Source organism: Pantherophis guttatus, chromosome 4, assembly GCF_059756535.1.
Source record: "Pantherophis guttatus breed Tessera chromosome 4, ASM5975653v1, whole genome shotgun sequence".
Classification (NCBI taxonomy): domain Eukaryota; kingdom Metazoa; phylum Chordata; class Lepidosauria; order Squamata; family Colubridae; genus Pantherophis; species Pantherophis guttatus.
This window is the reverse complement of record NC_142066.1, coordinates 140,796,852-140,820,330: the sequence shown is the minus strand read 5'-3', so window position 1 is coordinate 140,820,330 and position 23,479 is coordinate 140,796,852. Positions and strand designations below refer to the sequence as shown.

Here is a 23,479-nt window from a genome sequence, read left to right as displayed (position 1 = left end):
ATCCTCTCTGTGTATCTGGGAAGGGCGAAAACACCCTTGGAGGCCCTACGGAGGCTGAAAGGGCCCATTTCCCAACTCTCGGTGGGACAGGAAGTGACATTTTTGGCTGTCCCCAGCCTCCAGAACTTCTCTAGGAGTCTCTAGGAGCCTCTCTAGGAGTCTCTAGGAGCCTCTCTAGGAGTCTCTAGGAGCCTCTCTAGGAGTCTCTGGAGGCTAGGGACAGGAAAAAACGTCACTTCCTGATCCACCGGGAGTCGGGAAATGGGCCCTCTCAGCCTCCGTAGGACCTCCAAGGGAGTGGGAAAGGCTGTTTTCGCCCTTCCCAGATACACAGAGAGGAAGACAGGTAAGAAAGAAAAACGGGCCTTCCCCACCCCGCCCCCAGGCCCTCCAGAGGCAGGAAACAGCCTGTTTCCCTACTTCTGGTGGGCCCAGAAGGCCCGAAAATCAGCTGGCCGGCGTGCGCATGCGCCCCAGAGCTGAGCTGGCATGCCCACTAATATGGCTCCGCGTGCCACCTGTGGCATGCGTGCCATAGGTTCGCCATCACGGATATAAGAAGTAGAGGAGATTTTGGACTACCAAACTGGGAGTTGTACTGCAGTTTTAGCATGGATGAGAGAGTGGATTGTATTGAGGAATATAAGATTATTGACTTGGAAGTACATGATTTACAACTGGGGTAGCATGCAATTTTATGGTATGGGAAAAACAAGATACATAGATATTTTCAGAGACACTATATAAGGAATGCATTATTACTGGTGCGGGAGAAAATTAAAGAACATTATTTGAAGATACCAGTTTGGCTTTCAATGATGGAAGCATTGATTCACCCAAATATTATTAATATGGGAGATATTGTTAGATACCAAGATATTTTAAATGAAGATGGGGGACTTAAAACAAAAGAAGAAATGAGTAAGCAAGGGATCAATACGATAATATAACGTATTCACATGTGCAGATACAGTCTAGATACGAGAAAGATATTAAATTACAGGATTTTTACAAGAGAATGTATATTTAATTATTCATCTATTAACTACAGCTAGAGTTGTATTTGCACAACATTGTAAAAGTGGAGAGAACCCCATTGAAGAGGTGGTGATAAAGAAAATAATAGAATGTCCAGAAATGAATAGATTAACATTAGCAATTAAGGAGAAAGAACAAACTGAATATTATATGATATGGGAAGTATTTTATCAATGGTTGAAAAATAAAAATGGAGTTTGGAAATGAAGGAGACCAAAAGTAAGTAGAAAATATATTAAGATAGAGATATAAATAAGATGAAAATTGTTAGTATATGGATGAAGAGAATAATGATATTTGATGTCAATATAGTATTATTACTAAAAGATACTAAGAAGGAAATGGAGAGTTTTACAATATTTATATGTTCAATATATTTAATATATTATAATATTAATGTTAAGATGAATGTGAAAGATGTGATAAATGAGGAACGATGTAGCAAGAGATGTTTGTATCCAGACAGCACTCTGCATAAGGAAAGATGTAATGTTTTATCTTTGTTTTTTTTTAAAAAATAAAAAACTTTAAAAAGAAAACAAAACCATGAAGAAGCAAAAGTTGTGTTAAAATTTTTGGGATTCTATCTTCCTCTTTCTGGCAGCTTGAGTTAAAGGATTAGATCAGAATAATACTGATAGGAAAACACATAATGGTCACCTCCATCTACACTTTACTATTTTTTTTTTAAAAAAAGAGAGATATTATAAAATTATCACAAGTACCTAATTCTTAAATTATTATTGCTGAAATATTCCAGTTTTCATGTGTCTGCTTTCTGCATATAGACTAATTTGAAATAATTTGTATATTGTATTTTTCAGAGTATAGACACTCTGGAGTATAAGATGCACATTAGTTTTTGAAGAGGAAAACAAGAAAAAAAAATCTGCCTCTGCCTACCAGCATCCACTGGTATTCATCCATTAGCGTCCTTGCAGAAATAACAGCCTGGGCAGCTTCAGCACATTATCGCAGCACATTATCGCAGTCTGATTCAGCACAAGCAGCTGATTAGCGGGTGGATCGGCCTCCTGAAATACCCCCAATCAACTATTCCAGGCTGCAGGGATTGCCACAGATCGCCGCTCCATGCCTTGCGTTTTTGGCCTCTGTGTTTCGTGTTTTCGCTCCATTTTAGACCAGTTCCAGGCTGCGGGGATCATCAGAGCATATCGCCACCAATCACTGCCTCCGCATGTCATGTTTTTGGCCTCCACACACTTCATTTTTGGCCTCTCTGCATCGCATTTTTGGGCGGTTCCAGGTGGTCCCTGCCGCCTGGAACTGCCCGAAAATGCAACACATGGAGGCAAAAAATGGGGCGTGTGGAGGCCGAAAACGCGATGTGCAGAGGCTGAAAACACGATGCATGGCGGCAGCGATTGGCAGCGATGTGCTGTGGCGATCCCTACAGCCTGGAACAGATCTAAGACAGCATGTGGAGGCAAAAAACAGCCAAGATGAGGGCTGGTGAGTGGGCGGGGATACGTTTGGTGTATAAGATGCACCCAAATTTTCATCCTCTTTTGGGGAGGTAAATGTGAGTCTTATACTCCGAAAAGTACGGTAATTCCTAACCCAATACATCTTGGTAATATGACAACTGAAAGTCTTTTTTTCCCCCAAAGTCTCCAATAATTACCTTAACTTCAGCTGTGTCCTTCATTTTGAATTCTGGAGAAATTCGCAAAGTTTTCTGTTTATCACTTGGCACATGTTCTTGAGGAGATATAGTAATTTCTTCTCTCAGGCTTTTTGAGTCTGGTGGAAGCATTTCTACATGTTTATCTAAAATCATTGGCAATATTTTTTCCTCATCTTTTGCAGAATCAGGCAATTCCTGCTTTTCTTCTATAGATACATCTTTCCCTGCGCTTTAAGTATAATAAACAGCAATTATTTCCTAGGAAAGATTATAAGCAGCAGTCTTGAATTCCTTCAGCTAGTTCCCAAAGTTCTTACTCAGTTACAGAGGGCACCGGTGTCAATAAAGACTTCTACAACAGTTATTTTATCACTATCAAAGCTCTACTACTTTCTGCCACAAAGACGGGAAATTAGTGTTGGTAGTAGCAAGGAAGGGGAGGGGTTTTTTCTGATCGATTTTATCAATTTAAGTGTCCCCAATGAAAGCAATGGTGCAAAGTGAAGTTTCCCGAGAAGACTAAAATTGAAGTAGTTTTGATTTAAACAGAGTTGACACAAACATCTACACATAACATGCCATTTGGGATCCTTCATTTTGTTACCACCAGTTTTGTTACTTTTTGCATGTGAAGTTCTCAGTGGATACAGGAGAACATTTACAGTCTTACTCAGCTGCCAATGCTCTTCTCAGGTGCAAGAAGGCTCTTCCAAAAGATCACAGACCACTCCAGCAATCAATAATGAGAAGGTGGTAAAGATTGCTCATTAGGCAAAGAGCACGCAAAAATTCTTAATTATTGAAATTATTTTACAAAATTGTCTCAGATTTCTGCACATATTTATGTAGACAGACAGACAGATACCGTAGATAGGTAGGTAGACAAAATGTATATGTATATTTGTAGTTTTATATTTGTGTGTGTGTATATATATATAACTCTGTGCAGTTTGTTCCTGATTTTTAAATGGCCTATATGAATTGATTCATTGTTTATTTAGAAGTTTAGTCTAAATATACTTCTCTTATTTTCTGCATTTTCCAAAAATAATGTTGTATTTAGAACTTTATATTATATCCTAAATCAAACTAAAAAATCCATTTCTCATTTCCTGCCATAATGAAACAAAGGTAAAGAAAGAAGATCCAACAGCTGTGTAATAGTCAGAATAATTTGGTATTGCATAATTTTAGAATTTTTTAGAAATGTAAACTACTCAGGGTAACTTGGTTGAATGGGAGGCCCAATATTCTTAATTTTGGCTGGATTAGACCAGAATCATGTTACATTTTAGAGAATACAATTGGATAACAATAGTTATAACAATAATAATTTCAAACGATTAACAAAAATATGACTGAATGGGAAATAACTTACTCATAGCAGCCAAAGCTCTAATCACCCTTCTTAAAACTAATGGGGTCTTTGTACTAAATAGTAAATTTTTATAAGGCAAGAATGAAATACTTTTTAGATCTGCTTTTAAAGAACCTTCTAGGACATATTTTATCATTCTTCTCCAGGAACTATAGCATATATTAATGTCCCTTGGGAGTTGGGCGGCATAGAAATGCAACAAAATAAATAAATAAAATAAATGTTCCCTTGTGAGACTAAAATAATACCAACTTAAAAGAAAATCAGAGACAGGACTGCCCTAACTGACTCTTTGCTGTCCTCTGAGGCTACCATTACATTTATTATTTATTATTATTATTTATTTATTTATTTAACTTATATACCGCCCTTCTCCCCAGGGGGACTCAGGGCGGTGGACAGCCAAACTTAAAACAAATATAGTACAAAAGTTAAGAAAAAACTAAAATAAATTAAATCATCGGCATTTCCAATTCAAAATCCCAGAATCTAATACATACATCCCAAGTATGTTTGGTCCATAATATTTAAAATACTTAAATGAGCTCAGAAATAATCTAAATTTAATTGTTCCAATCCTTACAATGGAGAATTCTTTTCCCTCCTAAACAATAGCACACATAAAAGAAGGACTAATTCTGCCCTGCCAATCGGCTGTTGACATAATACCCATCCCATAATCAGGGCCCTATGAATAACATTAGGACTGTTCTGCCAAACCAACATGCTAGTTTTAGATGATCTTCACTATAATTTTAAATATTTTATATCAGATTTTTGTTACTTCTTTTTTCATTTTCATGAGCCATTTTGAAAATGCAATTTTAACCAAAGTGGCCAATATACATTTAAAAGTGTTATGAATGAATAAAGCCTAAAAAAAGAACAAAAATGGAAACAATCTTTTTTCAATACAAAACTTTTCTAGTGGTATTTCAGTAGCGTCTAATAAAACTGCAGAACATATTGGAGCACAAAAAATCTTATTTATTCATCAGCAAGACCCGGCATCCTTGTATTGGTTTTATTTCACTCCTCGTGGAAGTTTGGAAATCATTCTTCAAAGATTTTCAGGTATTCTTTTAGGACCTAAAGAGCAATCCGGGATTAATTTTAATAGATTATTCTGATGTGTTATTAACAATTATAATTGTGCTTAAACAAATTGGGATGGAATATCTTTTCAAGAAATACCATTTATAGAAAAAAATGTTTCATTTTCTTGTTGTAATGGAATCTTATCATAAAATCTTTCCCTTGTTTTGATTGACAAGACATTCAAGTTAGGGAATACTCTAATGGAGAAATATCAACTGAAGTCCCACAGAAAAGATTACACAATATTCCCAGGTTGAAATATTAGCTCATAGGGTTACACAAGTTTACTTGGTAAAAAAATCAAGGAGATGTTTCCCAGTCTCTCAAGATCTTGCCCCAGAATATTTTGAATTGAGCTTTTATTGTTCTATGGGATCTGAAAGTAAAGATCTCTTTATATGTCTTCAAGCCAATCTTGATTCTTGTTCTTGGCAACATACAGTATTTCAGAAGAGATTTGCAGTTGCCTTCTTCCTAATGCTGAGAGAGAGCAACTGAATCAAAATCATCTAGCTGGCTGTATGCCTAAAGCAGGACTAAACTGTATAGACGCCTGATTTCTAACCCAGTAACTTCAATGATTACATCAAGTTGGCTTTTGGACATCATATAGCTTCTTTATATGGTATAAGAGAAAAAACATGAAATCACAAAGCATATATTTTACCAACTCTTTTCCCTTTCAGAATAATATAAGTTGTTAAATAAAATCTGGCAATTTAATTTTATTTTCTTATTTTATTTAATGTTTTAGTTCTTTCAGTCAATACCTTCCACAGGTACCAGAAACTATAGTTTCAGACTCTATTTTCTTTTAAAATTAATTTAAATTTTAAATAATGTGCTTCTATATTTCTGGAAAGTTCTAAAAGCATGCCAAAATGCTACCTGATTTTTCAGCAGTGATTTTTCATTTCCAAATAGAGGCAGAGGATTATAGGTAGGTACAGTTTTGTATAGGAAAAAAAAGATAAATATGACCAGAAAGTAATAGTAAAATAAGTTGTCCTATATATAAAAAATCATAATGCTATACTGAAAAATGTTCAATTTCTCTCATTCACATTCATCCATCAAAAGACACTATGGACATTGGTTATTTTCAAACTTCATGAAGAAATCAACATAGCAATCCACACATCCCCAACAACTTAATCTTGTATCTAGCTGTTGGTTGTCTGTAATTATGCTATCAATCAAACTGCAGATATAGGCAATGTTATTAACAAATGGTTTCTAAATAAATTACAATGTTCATAAGGAATTCCTTCTATTCAGCATAAAAGGATGTGCATGTAAAAGCATGATATCCAGTGGTGGGATTCAGCCAGTTCACACCAGTTCAGCAGAACCGGTAGCTAAATTTCTGAGAAGTTTGGCGAACCGGCTGTTGGAAGAAATCTCCATCCAACAGCCTTTCATTTTTCCCACTTTACAGGGTTAATCCTGTCAGGAAGACAGGAAGGAGGCATTCTAGTGTGCCTCTCTGTGTTGTTTCTAGCCTAATCCTGCTTATCTTTATTGCTTAAGTGTTTTCCAAAACTGCCTCTGCAATTAAGCCTTGTTAGATTGTAACAACTGTTAACGGTTCTTGGCAGTACGCCCAAACTTTCTATAGCCTGAGCGGCTTCTCCGGAGGTATTTTTTTCCTTTACTGGTTCTTTTATTCCAGAGCTTGACTTTCTTAAAGGGGAAGAGTTGTTTTAAGCTTTTTACACTATTTTAGTGGTTCCTGGCCTTTTGGGGTGTACTTCCAACACAGCTGAATCCCCTCCCAGCCATTCCTTGCCTCCTCCATTGCCAATTAAGGATGGGAGGGGCCAATCATGGGCCCCTTTTCTCCCTTGATCCGTAATATTCTCTCACTGAACGAGTCTTTGGCTTCTTTGTTTGTTTGTTATTAAAAAAAGGGCTTCAGGAGTGGCTGGGAGGGAAGGGGAGGAGTGAGGCAGGACTGGGCATGGTGAGGAGAGGCCGGGCAAGGAGAGGCACCCCTCAACATGAGTGATGTTGAGTTGGTCACACCCACCCAGCCACATGACCACCCAGCCACACTTATCCAGCTGGTCATAGGGCAGAGAACCAGTTGTTAAATTATTTGAATCCCACCACTGATGATATCATTTGAAACAACACCATTAAACAGCAATGTTCTTAATTATTTTCAAAGGCCATCACCACACTATAAAAGCTTAAACATAAACTTTAATGTATGTATGCTTCATCCACCTTCATTTGTATATGCCACTATTATCTAGTGCATTTTATTGCTTCAATTTCCTAAAACAGTGAAGGAATATGATTTCAGTTAGTCTTCGCTTAAAAAACACAATTAGTTCCAAAGAGCTCCGTTAAAATCCAGCTGAACAAACTGCTATCGGGGGATCTTCAGACCGGAACTATCCTGTTAGGGACAGCGAAGAAGGAGAGGCACCTCAGACAACCAAGAGGAATAGGCAAGTTCCTCAATAGGTCAGAGACAGCTCTTTGGACTGGCGGCGGGGGTGACGACCATTGAAAAATGACCGCTCTGAAGCTGGGGCAACTGGACTAAGCTTTTGTGCAGGAGCAGTGTTTGTTTGAATGGAGTACTGGAACTGGGTGAGTAATTGTCCAACTCACAGATAAAAGAAAATTTTGAATTTGGATATTAAAAGGTGTCCCAGAGCTGAAATGAGTGGCTAACTGGCATTTGGGAAATTCCATGGAGGGAGAAGGACAAAGCAGAGGCTAAAACATAAAAGCCCAAAAAGGTTTTCACATTTACAATTGGATTTGGAGAAACTAAAAATAATAAAAGAAAAGAACCCGAGGAAAAGTATTTTTTATGTGGATTTAAAGTATTTGTGACAGTTTTGACAATTAATTGGCTTAAGAGTATTGTGGATTTAAGAGACATCTGCTGGTGGAAAAAGAGTACTGCAATATTTGGTGGAAGATAGAAGAGAAAGTACAGCTGGGACCTTGACTACCGGAAAAGATAATTTGGAAACTGTGAGAACTTTTAAGGAGTGTTTGCCTTTCTACATTGCTTGGTTTCGATTTTCTACTGCTGTGGAAGATAATAAATTTTCAACTTGGTACAATACATATAATATAATACGAAGAAGAAGAAGGAGGAGGAGGAGGAGGAGGAGGAGGAGGAGGAGGAGGAGGAGGAGGAGGAGGAGAAGTAGAAGTAGTAGTAGTAGTAGTAGTAGTAGTAGTAGTAGTAGTAGTAAAGAGAATGGGATAAAAAGAGAAAATTACCAAGAATTGGAATTTTAGAGACCAAGGGAAAATGGTTAAAGAGGGGGAAATTAGTGGAAAAGAGTGGAAAAAAATAAGGTATATATTAGTAGATTTAAGGGAATTGTATTAATATTATTAATTGTGGATGGTCAACCAAATTAAAGGATTTATATGTAAGATTTGAATATAATGATGTATATTGCTCATAGTAACATAGAATAGCAGATGAAACGTGAAATGGCAATTTGGTTTAATTTTGAAGACAATTTAAATTAAGAGACGAAGTGGAAATGTTAAAAAAGTGAGATGGGGAATTGGAGAAATATATTTAGCAATGGAGAGATAAGATAATTAATTGATATTATTGTAAGAGATTAGGAATTAAGGGCAGATAGTGATATTGCTTATGTACAAAGAAGAAAATAAGATAAAGAAATACGGATAGAGAATATTATGGCTGAAATTGGAAACAGATATGATGTAAAACGGATTTGAAAAGAGAACATGGCAGAAGTTGAAATAACAAGATATGGTGAAAAATGATTACTTTGGGATAAAAGATTATATAAAAGAGATAAATATGGAAAAAAATGGGAAGATTACAATAGATTATAAAGATTATTATGTATAAGATGAATGATGTCACCTGGTCAACACTCTGCTCATAAAATATGTAAAATGAAAGAAAAATTCTAATAAAATTTGTTTCCAAAAAAATAAAGAAAAGAAGAGTCACTACAAATTCACTTTAATAAAACTAGTCTGTATATTCCTTAGGAGGCAACAGGAAAGATTGGATTGATCAGCCTCCAAAACCACATTGATCACTGGATTGATCAATCTCCAATCTCTAGCAGAATGGGACATTTAGGTACTGACCCTTGGCTACGTCCCCTTTGCTCCCTGCCACCCACCTTAGTCAATTTACAGCCAGCTTTCCTCCTCCACTTGCCCTCCCCTGGCCATTCTACACTTTTCTTCTTCAAAAATTCACTTGATATTTCTTTATTCCAGTATTTCTCCAATCAAGAAGAGATTTCAATATTATGTTAGATATTTTATTGGTTTGCCACCACAAAATGATGGGAAATTGTACTGTTAAATTTCAACAATCATGCAAAAAAACAGGATTTTACCCCACAAGTTGCTCATTCAGTTTTGGATTTTCTAAATCCTTGAGAAAAAGTCCCTAGATCATTATTTGTCCAGCAGAAAACAGGCAGCATATGAAATACTTTTCTAGCAGAGGCTGGTTTCAAAACCCCTCATTACCGGTTCACTCGTGGATGCGCACGCACTCGCACACACGACACTTCTGAGTATGTGCAGAAGCGTCCAAGTGGATGAGCCAAGCCTCCCGCCACCGCCACTACCGGTTCGCCCAATCCGGGGCGAACCGGTAGCAACCCACCACTGTTTTCTAGGGTCTAGAGTTCTAGCTGATATTTTATATGTTCCTTTATTATGTTGATCTAAAGTAAGAATGAAGAACTATTTTTGAACAAATATGTTACTTACTAGCGTAAGGTAACTCAATTGTGCCTATGTTTTGTTAATGGAACAAGGATCCATAGATGAAAAGATTTTTAAAATTGCCAGTTTTTCTTTAAATTGAAAATCATCTACCTACATAGGTGTACATCAGAATTGTTCTAAGTTCACAAAGAATCCTGAACAGAATTCATTTTAAAGACTATACTATAGCTTAGTATTAAAAAACCTAAACACCATAATGAAAAAGGCAATAACTTTCAGAGCTATTGTACTATAAGAAAAATTGTTTTAGAATTCATTCATCCCAAAGATGCTGTCTCTCTATAAATACTGGTGGGGAGGTGGGGAGTGTTGTCTTTGTTGTTGTAGGCGGGTTGGTTGGCTGTGTTGTTACATCTTGATTAATTGATGGAGTTGATGTTTGCAGATTAGTCGGCTGTTTCGTAACATCCTGTGTGGGCGAGGTCCTAACTGTGTGGCCCATTAGGCTTTTGTGTTGTAACGACCTGGGTAATGGGCCGTGTGGCAGCATCCTGAGCTTGTCGAAACATCGCCAAGATACTCTCAATCTTACACGGGAAAAGACCCGAATACACCAAGATTTGCATACCTGTACCCATGAAAATCTACAAAAACAAATATATATCTCTTATCTATCTATCTAGCTAGCTAGCTATATGCAAGTCTCGACATATTCGGGTCTTTTCCCGTGTAAGATTGAGAGTATCTTGGCGACGTTTCTAAGAGGTCCCACTCGTCATCTTCAGGTTGGTGCCTTCAGCTTCGTGCTTGTGCAAGCAAAGCGTGATCGGAGCTGCCGTCTCTCTATAAATACTGGTGGGGAGGTATGGGGTGCTGGCTTTGTTGCTGTGAGCTGGTTGCCAACATCTAAAACAGTTAAATTATTGTGCATTTTTTATAAGTTTTTTGTAGAATCCATATCTGCTATTTAAGCAACTAAAGAATATTGTTTAGGATTGACAATTTACAACCATGGAATAAAAAGTTTTAATACAGTATGTTATCTAAATAAATTTATCAAAAACAATTTTTATATTATTGGACACTCCAACAGTTTTTAAGAAATGTCAATTTTTTTTATATTTAAATGTAATAAATTTGAAGTAAATTTGTCCCAGTTTAGTTTAATATCTATATTTTTATCATTATGTACTGAGAAGGGAATTTATATTTAAAGATATGAATGTATTGTTTAATTATAGTATTACTGAAAATGTTGTCAATTTATAAGAAACTAACATTTTATAAAAATGTGTAGTTGGAAAAAAGATATAACCGCAGGGATAAAATTCTGGCTTAAAGAAATGTTTGTAGTTTCAGTCTGTAAACCGACTCTTTTTTTATACAAATGATGGAAAGATTGACCAACATGACACTTGTAAGGTCAAATTTTGATTTCTTGTTCAAAATAAATTACAGGAATTTAATTACATTTTTTCCTCCAGTATCAAAATATCTTTAGCGGATTCTGATGAAAAACATTTCAATAGCAAAAAGCGCTATTATAATTGAAAGTAAGATCCATACATGTATACCACAGTAACTAAATTATATATGATATTTCTTAGGTATGAGGCAAAAACTTAGTTATTAGCTGAAAATGATTCTAAAGCAGTTGTTCATTATTGAAAGACATGATACCATGATACTATTTTAACACATTATCAGAATTTAATATTTACCCCTTCAGACGTCGGCTCTTCATTTCAGAAGAATCCTTGGGTTTTGGCACATCTTTGGAATCAACCTTTGAAAAGATATATAATCAATTTCTGCATCTTCACATACAAGAAGTTTGAAAAATTTCCTTTATCTTAATGTATCATATCTACTTATGAACTATCATCAAGTAGCCTCATACAAGTAAATAGATTATTTGATACCATTTGTCCAGAATGATATAAATTCTTCTGCCTTGAAAAGGGGATTAGACTATAAAATCTCCAAGGCTCCTATAATAATATTATTTGTGAACAAATTAATATAAAAAGCCTTTATTTGTATGCTGTTAAGAAGTGAGCTTTCTCCCCTATTTAAAGTTCCAATGAATGGAACTAAGTAATTTTATTTTCCAGATTCTTAGAAAATTCTTCATGGCAGTCTTTTAATTGGTCGTTCATCTGTCCTTTCCCAATAAGATCACATATAATGTGGTAAAATGTAGTAAGAACATAGAAATATTGGTGTTTCGCTACTTTTATTATCATAGTAAAGACCCAAACATAAGTTATAACACAACTAGTCAGATCTGCTTCTTTTTTTATGCCTGAGCCCCTGTAGGTGTCTCTTGGTTCATTCTATAGAAATTTTCAGTAAGCAAAATAAACCCTCTGAATCAGAAAATTGAGAGACCATTCAGGTGCAATTTCATATAAAGTCTTCGGCACTTTCACCTAAGTACAACTGTCCACTTCTAATTCGGAAAACTCACAAGTAGCCTTTGGGATCTAAGCAATTTTATTTTATATTTGGAAAAAAACTTAACTCCTTGTACACAAATAGCACAATCCATTAATCAGTAGAGTGGATCATTAATAGATTGGTCTTATTCTCTGATTTATAAACTAAAGGAAGTTACCATCTAAGCTATGTCTTCTGAACAGAAACACGGCTTCATTAGTTAATAGTTTCCTGACTTCCGGTTTGTCTGCCTCCGACGAAAGACGGTCCCTTTCTTAGGACCGCCAGCCCCGCTGCCTGTAGAGCCACTTCGATCCTAAGAAGCGGCTTGAAAACTCCCAAATCTGAAGGATTGGAGGAGGAGAGTGTGCAAGGTGCAGGTTGAGCCCCTGTGAGCCCCCAGAAAATCGCTACTGGGGAGGAAACAGGCGCGGCTCCCTTTCAACTTGCAGAGACTCCGGACGGCGTGGGACGACTCTGCCTTCCGCAGAGCAAGTCGGCTGCAGAAACCATCCAAATTGAATGAAATCAATTTTAATAATTAGTGGAAATAACAACTTGAACCCTCAAATCTGGAAATTGCAAGTATTATTGTTTTAGTGACTTTTTGACTTAAGCAAAAGTACGAGCGAGTGAAAGTGGTTTGGAAAAAATGGCGCCCGGCTTCAGCGTTAACAAGCTGAGAGTGAGAGTGGATTTGTAAAGTTATTTTAATCAGCTACAAAGTTGTGCTGCCTGTAACAAGGAGGAACAGGAGAAGAGGAAAAATTCTTTTTTTTAATAAGCTTGCATTTGCTTCAGTTTAATTCTATCCCCAATTTGACTAAACCTGGGGGATTTTTTTAGAGGACTTTGTGGTGGTGGAAAGGGAAAAAGGATCTCCTTTTTCAGAAAAGCTAATCTACGTGGCAGGAAGGCTTCTAAGAAACAGGAAGGAAAGGCAGCAGGGGGGGATCCCCCACACATAAACCTGAACAGCCGCTTCCTCCTGGTCAGCAGAGTCAGAAAAAAGATTTTGATGTTGAAAGTTTAAAACAATTTATTACTCAGGCTCTGGATGATAAATTTCAAAAATCTCAACAGGAAATTAAGCAGGAAATTAATGAAATTAAAAATGTGGTGAAAGAGAATTATGGCAAGGTGACTAATAAAATATCGAATGTGGTGTCTGGCCTGTCAGAAATTATTATTAAAGTGGATTCCAAACTGGAAGAATTTAAATCAGAAGTCAACGTTAAAATTAAGGATACTGACTATAAAATTTCTGATGTTGATAATAAAATGCAGAGAGTTGAAAACGAAATTACGATGATGCAATTTAGGGCCATGGAATTCGCTATAAGGCTTAGAGGTATCAAAGAGAATGATAGACAAGATCTGAGACAGATTTGTGCTGATGCTCTGGCTGTGTTATTAAAAATCAATCCTGAAGTGATTTTTTATAAAATAGACAAAATTTACAGAGTGAATTCCTGGGTGGCCAGGCAAAGACAATTGCCTAGAGATGTGGTGATATATTTTACAGATAGAACAATAAGAAATGATATTTTGCAAAAATCTTTTCTTTCCTCTGTGCAAGTGGAGGGAGCTCAAATTGGAATTTATAAAGAATTACCACCTAAGATGTTAAAAGATAGAAAAGATTTTGCTTTCTTGGTGAATGAACTGAAAAAACAACAAATACCATTCCGGTGGGATGCCCCAACTGGCATAATTTTGAAGTACAATGGAGAAAGACACCGATTGAATACTGTTGAGAAGGCCGAACACTTCTATTTTACTGTTTTTAAAGAGAGATCACCATCTCCACGTACATCTACAGTGTTGGAGATAAAGGAGAGTGACAAGGAGAAGCAATCTCATCAAGAGAAGGAAAAACAGCTTATGCAGGTGGAGCCAGTGGAAGTGCAGGGTGCTACAGGAGGTTTTCTGGAGGAGCCCCTGTTAGAACCTTCCCCAATTTTGTCCACAAGAGATGTGGCTTTGGACCTAGCTCAGATGGCTGAAGCCAAAGATCAGCGTATAGCTCATGCAATTTCTAAGCAACTGAAAGAAAAGCAACAACAGGAAAGACAATACAAAAAGGGAGTTAAGAGTACTATACAAGAAAGTGAAGCCATGGGGGGAGCAAAGCTGAAGATCTCGGAAGATATTCGGCAATTCTGCTCGTCGCTTCAAAAAGATGCAGATGACAATTAAGTTCTTATCTTGGAATGTGAATGGACTGAATTCACCACAGAAAAGGAAGAAGTTATTTACGTACTTGAGACAATTTAATAATGATATAATTTGTTTACAAGAAACTCATGTCAGAACACAAGATCAAAAATACTTGATAAATTCAAAATTAGGAACACATTTTATAGCTTTAACTTCGGAAAAAAAGAATCGTGTGGTCATTTATGTAAATAAAAGACTGTCAGCTAAAATTATAGAAGCAGATGAAGGCGGCAGGTTTATAGCGATTGAACTGTATACGGCAAATGGCCAAATTCTTCTGATTGGAATTTATGCTCCTAACCAACAACAGGATCATTTTTATAAAACTTTGCATACTAAAATATTGCAATGGGATTATAGATCTATTTTAATTATGGGAGATTGGAATGGAGTAATTGATTCCAAATTAGATAAAAAGAGCCTGGCGAAGACAAGGATTAGACTACCACAGACTTTTTTCGACATGAAAGAAGATTTGGAATTAAAAGATATCTGGAGAATATATAATCCAAAAGAATTGGACTATACTTTTTTTTCTGATAGACATAGATCTTTCTCTAGGATTGATTTTATTTTATTATCAGATGATTTACTTGTTAAGACAAAAAGAACAAAGATTTTTCCAAGAACTCTAACCGACCATAGCCCATTATGGATAGAAATTGAGATTGAAAAGACTGAGAGAAGATCATGGAGATTAAATGAAAATTTGTTCAGATATGAAAAAAATATAATAGAACTTAAAAAGCAGATGAAAGGATTTTTTGAAATAAACCTGAATAAGGGTACCCCAATTGAAATTGTGTGGGATGCGAGTAAAGCGTATATGAGAGGGGTACTCATTTATATGAATTCTAAACATAAACTGTATCGACAAAAGAAAAGATCTGAACTGGAAGTAGAAATAAAGAACAAAGAACAGTTACTTATTAAAAATCCAACAGATGAAAGAATACGTGGTGCTATTAAAATTTTGAAAGATCAATTCCAAATGCTTATGGCGGAACAAACTGCAACAAATTTACAATATGCAAAGCATAACACATTTTGTAATGCCAATAAACCGGGCAGATGGTTGGCCTATACATTAAGGAAGAAGGCAGAGTATGCGGACTATTGACAGTATCGATATTGGAGGGAAAGAAATTTCTCAACAAAAATTAATTAAAGAAGTCTTTGTAGATTATTATACCAAATTATACGCTAAAGATGATATACAGAATGGACTTATAGAAAAATATTTAGAAAATAAAAGAGTTACAAAAATTACCAACCAACAAAAGGAAAGAATGAATCATCCTATAACAGTTGAGAAGATAATTGCAGCAATTAAACAATTGAAAACAGCTAAAGCTCCTGGAACGGATGGCTTGACTGCAGTGTATTATAAAACTTTGCAAGCAGAAATGGCGGAACAACTCAGAGACTTATTTTGTAATATACAACAAGGGGGTAAAATACCCCCATCATGGAAAACAGCTTACATTTCCTTGATACCAAAAGAGCAAGTAGGTCCTAAAAAACCAGAGAACTATAGACCAATATCTCTTCTGAATAATGACTATAAAATTTATGCAAAAGTACTAGCCAACAGGTTGATGCCAGTAATTCAAGAGGTGATTCATGATGATCAAGCGGGATTTATAGAGGGCAGATATATGAAGGACAATGTAAGGCAAGTTATAGATTTATTGGAATATCTTGAGAAGAATAAACAGATCCCTGCAGTGCTGGTTTTCTTGGATGCGGAGAAGGCCTTTGATAGAGTGGACTGGAATTTTCTATTAAAGACTTTAAAAAAGATGGACTTTGGGGATCAATTTATACAGGCGGTTTCAGCAATTTACCAAGAGCAAAAGGCACAGATTATTATTAATGGAAGCTTGACAACAGACTTTAATATTGAAAAAGGAACAAGACAAGGTTGTCCGTTATCCCCATTGTTATTTATTTTAACACTAGAAGTCTTGTTGAATACAATACGGGATTCGAATATCTTGAAAGGTATAGTGATAAGGCAAGAGGACTACAGAATAAGGGCATTTGCAGATGATCTGGTTGTTACCCTAACACAGCCGATGGAATCAATAATCCAGATGAAAGACATTATAAAAGATTATGGCACAGTATCAGGATTTAGACTGAACCAGAAAAAAACTAAGATGATAGTTAAAAATATGACACAAGATCGCAAACACAAACTTGAAAGGAGGGCAGGTTTTGAGATTGTACCAAAGGTTAAATATCTAGGAGTTCAGGTTGCAGAATCAAATATGAAACTGTTTCAAAATAATTATAAGGTGTTGTGGCGAGATGTGCAGAAAGATATGGAGACTTGGAAAAAACTGCAGCTGTCTTTACTTGGAAGAATAGCAGCAGTTAAGATGAACATTTTGCCAAGATTTCTTTTTTTGTTTCAAATGATTCCGGTGCTTAAAAGTGATAAACAACTGAAAGAATGGCAAAGTGGAGTGAATAAGTTTGTCTGGAACGAGAAAAAACCGAGAGTGAAATTGAAAATTATGCAAGATGTTCCAGAAAGGGGAGGTCTTAAACTTCCAAACCTACAGTTATATTATGAAGCAGCAGCTTTGGCTCAAGCAAGCGATTGGTTTGGAAGGAAAAAGACTGGAATATTGAATATAGAAAGTTTTGATCTTGAATTTGGATGGCATGCTTACTTATTTTATGAAAACAAAGTGGATAAAGTATTTAAAAGCCATATACTTAGAGACTTTTTGATGAGAGTTTGGAAGAAGCACCGACTCAAATGGGATTACAAAATACCGCTATGGCTATACCTCATGAACTGGAGGATTGGGCTTTTTGACTTCTCCTAATCCATATTGGGAACTGGATCTATGGACTCGAGGCCGGTGGGAGTCGGTGTATGGCTGCCTTCACTCCCAGGTTTCCATCAAAGTTTTATTGGTCGGCCTTTGTGAGAGGACGGTCGGCCAAGAAATTTCCGGGGGTCGGATGGCATATCTCCCCCTTCACTGCTGTGAGAGGGCAATGGAATTCGGCTGCCTGTGCCATGGACTGGAACTTTTTCCCCTGTATTATAACATCATGGTGGTCTCCCGGCCATGGACTATCCTCACCCCTGACGATTTAATGTACTCAGTGTCTGAACTCCTTGCCCTGCGAGATTCCCCCCTCTCGCAGGTTTGGCCCTCCACTCTATCGAGGGCCTATCTCGATGACAGATTTTGGAATCCTGAGAGATGGCATGACGCGAGGAAGGGCTTGTGGGGTTTTTTAGGAAAGTGTTTTAATAAGATTTTAAAGGGTTCGGGGAGGGGGTCTTTTAACAATTTTTTAAGGGGAACTGGGAGGACGACCAAAGGGGATGGGGGGGGGGGAAATCCACTAAGGTCAGAGCCGAGCCTGGCATGGGGCAACGGTTTGGAGGGTGCAGGACGAGGGATTGGGGAGGGGATGGAAGGCTATACCAATGAGGGGTGTACCATCAGCACGATGGATGGGAGGGGCAGATATGGCGGGAGCAGGAGACCATATCACGTGTCGGGGGTGCGCACTCGCTGTTTGAGAGCTATTGCGCACCCCGGTCTCCAAGGCTCCCCTCGGATACTAGGTGGCTCAGATACTCAGGACCTGGGCCTTCGGCTGATGCTGTGCAATGCCAGGTCCGTGGTAAATAAGGGCCCCCTCATTCACGATCTTATACAGGAGGGGGGAGCGGACCTGGCGGATATTACGGAGACCTGGTTGGGCCCGGAGGGAGGGGTCCCTCTGGTTGAGATGTGCCCACCAGGCTTCAGAGCATTCCATCAGCCGAGGGCCCAGGGGAGGGATGGGGGGGTGGCGGTTATTATTAACGAAGGTCTTAGTCCGAGGGAGACCACTGTGCCACAGATTGCCGGATGTGAATCCCTCTTTGTGAGATGGGGTCATGGGGTTCAGATGGGCTTGTTCCTTGCGTACCTGGCTCCCTGCCGCGCGGCAATGGCCCTGCCCGAGCTCCTCGACGTGATAGCCATGGTGGCAGTTGATACACCCAGGCTTATGGTCATGGGTGATTTTAACTTGCCGTCCATCGGTGAAACATCTGAGACAGCTCGGGAGTTCATGGCTTCCATGACGGCCATGGACCTGACCCAACTAGTTCATGGCCCCACCCACAGGGGGGGACACACTCTGGACTTGATTTTTGTCTCTGGCCAGTGGTTGAGTGATCTTATTATAGGGGATATAGACATGGAACCCTTGTCATGGTCAGATCACTCGCTCCTTCGCCTGGACCTTCGAACCGCTACACCCTGCCACAGGGAGGGGTGTAACCCAATAAGATGGGTCCGCCCCAGGCGCCTGATGGATCCTGATAGGTTCCAGATGGAGCTTGGGCCATTTCCTGAGGATCTAGCACATGACTCGGCCGAGGACCTGGTAGCCGCCTGGGATCGGGCGGCTGGTGGGGCCTTGGACCGAGTCGTGCCTTTGCTGCCTCTGACCCGGTGCCGATCCCGCGCAGCTCCTTGGTTTACTGAGGAGCTGAGGGAAATGTAGCGCCGGAAAAGACGCCTGGAGAGCGGTTGGAGGGCCAGTCTCGCTGAATCTGATCAAACACTGGTAAGGTCGCATATTAAGACCTACCTAGTGGCGATAAAGACGGCAAAGTTTAATTACTTTTCCGCCTCTATTGTGTCATTAGGGAATCGTCCGGCCGCCCTGTTTAGGGTGACCCGCTCCCTGCTCCATCCGGGAGTGCGGGAGGATCCCCTGGAAGGCAGGGCGGAGGATTTCGGACAATACCTGTATGACAAAATCGCTCAGATCCGGGGGGATTTGGACTCTGACTGGGTAGATCAGGGCAGGGTGACGAGGAATAGTCTTGAGAATGTTATCTGGGAGGAGTTTGATGCTGTGACTCCCGATGATGTGGACAGGATTTTGGGGAGACTTAGTGCGGCCACATGTTTACTGGACCCATGTCCCTCCTGGTTGGTACTGGCTTCCCGGGAGGTTACACGAGGCTGGCTCCAGGGTGTTATCAACGCTTCGTTGAGTGAGGGTTACTTCCCCGCTGCCTTGAAAGAGGCGGTGCTGAGGCCTCTCCTCAAGAAGCCGTCCCTGGATCCGGCAATATTGGCCAACTATCGTCCTGTCTCCAACCTTCGCTTCATGGCAAAGGTTGTGGAGAGTGTGGTCGCGCGACAGTTTCCACAATTCCTGGAGGAAACATCTTATCTAGATCCGTTCCAGTCGGGTTTCAGGTCTGGGCACAGCACAGAAACGGCATTGGTCGCGTTGGTTGATGATCTCTGGAGGGCCCGGGACAGGGGTTGCTCCTCTGTTCTGGTCCTGTTAGACCTCTCAGCGGCTTTTGATACCATCGACCATGGTATCATGCTGCACCGGCTGGAAGAGTTGGGGGTGGGAGGCACCGTATTGTGGTGGTTCTCCTCCTTTCTCTCCAACCGGTCGCAGTTTGTGTTGGCAGGGGGGCAGAGGTCGACCTCGAGGCCTCTCGTCTGTGGAGTGCCGCAGGGATCGGCCCTCTCACCCCTTCTGTTCAACATTTATGTGAAGCCGCTGGGCGAGATCATCCGTGGCTTCGGGGTGAGATACCATCAGTACGCTGATGACACCCAGCTGTACATCTCCACTCCAGGCCACCCCAACGATGCCCTTGAAGTGATGTCTCAGTGCCTGGAGGCTGTGCGGATCTGGATGGGGAGGAACAGGCTCAAGCTCAACCCTTCCAAGACTGAGTGGCTGTGGCTCCTGGCATCCCGATATAGTCAGTTGACTCCATCACTGACTATTGGGGGCGAGTCCTTGGCCTCCACAGAAAGGGTTCGCAATCTGGGAGTCCTCCTGGATATGCAGCTGTCCTTGGAGGAACATCTGACGGCTTTAACCAGGGGGACCTTTTATCAGGTTCGCCTGATTTGCCAGTTGCGGCCCTTTCTTGATCGGGATTCCCTGTGCACAGTCACTCACGCCCTCGTCACCTCTCGCCTTGACTACTGCAATGCTCTCTACATGGGGCTCCCCTTGAGGGGCACCCGGAGGCTCCAGATGGTCGAGAACGCAGCAGCGCGGGTAGTGATGGGAGCAGCATGGCGCTTCCATGTAACACCGCTCCTGCGTGAGCTGCACTGGCTCCTGGTGGTCTTCCAGGTGCGCTTCAAGGTGTTGGTTATCACCTTTAAAGCGCTCCATGGCATAGGGCCTAGCTATCTTCGAGACCGCCTGCTGCTACCGACGACCTCCCAGCGACCCGTGCACTCCCACAGAGAGGGCCTCCTCAGGGTGCCATCAGCCAAACAATGTACGCTGGTGACCCCCAGGGGGAGAGCCTTCTCTGTGGGGGCACCTACCCTCTGGAATCAGCTGTCCCCAGAGATAAGGAGAATCCAAGACCTCAGTGCCTTCCGCCGTGCCCTTAAAACCCACTTTTTCCAGCAAGCTGGGCTGGCTTAGGAAGAAATTTTTTTTTAATTTTTAAATGTTTAATTGGTTTGTGGGTTTTTAAATTTTGGGCCAAATTTATATAGATTTTAATTGTTTTTAATATTTGTATTTCATGTTTTTAATTCTGACTGTGCACCGCCCTGAGTCCTCAGGGAGAAGGGTGGTATATAAATTGAAAAATAAAATAAAAATAAATAAATAAATAAATCTTGGTCATATCATGTGGAATACAAATATAATGTCACTCAGGGGGGTTTTATATAAAGAGGTTCTTTTTACAGATGCGGGCAGATGGCAACTCAAGACATTAGAGACACTGTTGGACGAAGGGATTAATTTAACTTGGTTACAGTATAATCAACTTCAACTGAGATGGAAAGAGGACCAAAAAATTGGTATTATGTTGCATGAGGAAGAATTGGTTACACATATAAAAGAGAAAGGTCCAATGCATATTAAAAGGCTTTACAATGTTTTGTTAGAAAGGGATTCAGAAACTGAATTGGTTAAAGATTGTATGATTAAGTGGGCACAAAATTTTGCAGAACCAGTGATGTTGGAAACATGGGAAAAAATTTGGGTTCAGAATGTTAAATTTACACAGTCGCAGAATCTGAGGGAAAATTTTTATAAAACGTTTTATAGATGGCATTTAGATCCTAAAAAATTGTCGTGCATGTACCCTAATGTTCAGCCAAAATGCTGGAGATGTGATTGCCTAGATGCCACATATTATCATGTGTGGTGGACTTGTAAGAAAGTTAAGGCTTTTTGGATAAAAATTTGGTGGGTCATGCAGAATGTTTTGAAGAAAAAAATCCAATTTTCTCCACAATTGTTTTTACTGGGTATAGTTAAGGGTTTTACATTGGATGAAACAAAGTTGATATTGTATATGACAACAGCAGCAAGATTATTGATAGGTAAATACTGGAAAAATGAAGCTTTGCCCACTATCGAGGAATGGACTTTGAAGATGGCCAGTTTTGCAAAGATGGCGAAGATTTCAGCATACCTAAAAGATCGCTCACAAGAGACTTATGAATGGGAATGGAAAAAGTGGATAGATTATGTGCAGAACAAATATCAAACTGGGAAGTATCAAATAGCTTTTCACTGATAGTATTATATTAAGATAGAATTATTTGAATTTTGTGAAGATGAAAAATTATATGGGGGGTGGAGGGGTTCAAGTTTTATATAAAGGGGATTTTGATGGGAGTATATTCTGTGGAAGTCCGGGGGGGAGGGGAGGGTTAGGGAGGGTTAGGTTGGGGAATCTGGGGTGGGTTGGGGAGGGGAAATGGGGTGAAAATGTAATTGTAAAACTTTGGCAATAAAAAAAAAATAGTTTCCTGTATGATCTCTTTATTAACATGACATCATACACCAAAGTTGAAATTTTGTTTAGAAATCATCCTCTAACATGGAATCCAAAGACTAAGATTAGATACCTAATGACTAATATGCCCTAAAACTGAAATGCAGGTTCCAAGTAGGTAACCCTAAACACAACAATGTTCCATTTTTTTGTGGAGGTAGTCCTCAACGTATGACCATAATTGAGTCAACTGATATTAAGTGTTATAGTACTCAACTTTTAGTAATCTTTTTTACCATAGTTTTTAAGTTGAATCACCATAGTTATTAACATGTTAAGTGAATCTGGCTTCCTCACTGACTATGCTTGTCAAAAGGTCATAAAACGTCATCACAGGGAACTGCAACCATCGTAAATATGAACCAGTTGTCAAGTATCTGAATTTTTATCATGTAACCATGGGAATGCTACAAGTTGTAAGTGTGAAAAATGGTCATAAGTCACTTTTTTCAGTGCCCTTGTAATTTCAAACAGTCACCAAACAAATGGTTGTAAGTAAATTGAGAACTATCTGTATTTTGCTAAATCAGATTAATTTGGTATAAAGCATTACGGACCTCAATTTTCCATTCTCTTTTCGCCATCCATAGATTAATCCAAACGTAGTTTGTTAATGCCTAACAATGTAATCAAATACCAAAAATAAACTCCTTTCCCAAACTAAAAAAGCACAGTGAATGCCTCTTACAAATACTATTTAACTGACTTTCTGGAAGGCCATGCAGCTATTTGTAGACAGGTGAGGATAAATAATGCAAATAATAATAATGCAGAAAAAAGCTAGAACTATAGAAGATGATAAGAAGGAAAACTATAAAAGAAGATAAAGTTGTCTGGATTTTTCCAATAAATTTAGTCAGCGCAAAGGAATACTGAAAAGACTTGACTGAAGCATAGAAATCAGAGGTGGGTTTCAGCAGGTTCTGACCAGTTCTGGAGAACCGGTAGTGAAAATTTTGAGTAGTTCAAGAACCGGTAAATACCACCTCTGACAGGCCCCACTCCCATCTATTCTCTGCCTCCCGAGTCCCAGCTGATCAGGAGGAAATGGGGATTTTGCAGTAACCTTCTCCTGCCACGTCCACCAAGCCACACCCACAAAACCAGTAGTAAAAATTTTTGAATCCCA

General features: G+C 39.1%; 1 protein-coding gene across 27 annotated transcripts in view; it reads right to left on the bottom strand.

The window, feature by feature from the left end:
• Positions 1–23,479, bottom strand: part of CCDC7 (coiled-coil domain containing 7) — a 292,932-nt gene that overhangs the window by 169,062 nt on the left and 100,391 nt on the right. For all 27 annotated transcript variants that reach the window (XR_015734107.1, XM_087892982.1, XM_087892984.1 and 24 more), the window contains 2 exons: positions 11,591–11,655; positions 2,684–2,915 (listed from right to left, as the gene is read on the bottom strand). Coding sequence is in view for 26 of the 27 variants with exons in the window: in XM_087892982.1 (XP_087749108.1) it covers positions 2,684–2,915; positions 11,591–11,655 (297 nt within the window). In the remaining variant the exon portion in view is untranslated. The remainder of the gene's footprint in view (positions 1–2,683; positions 2,916–11,590; positions 11,656–23,479) is intronic.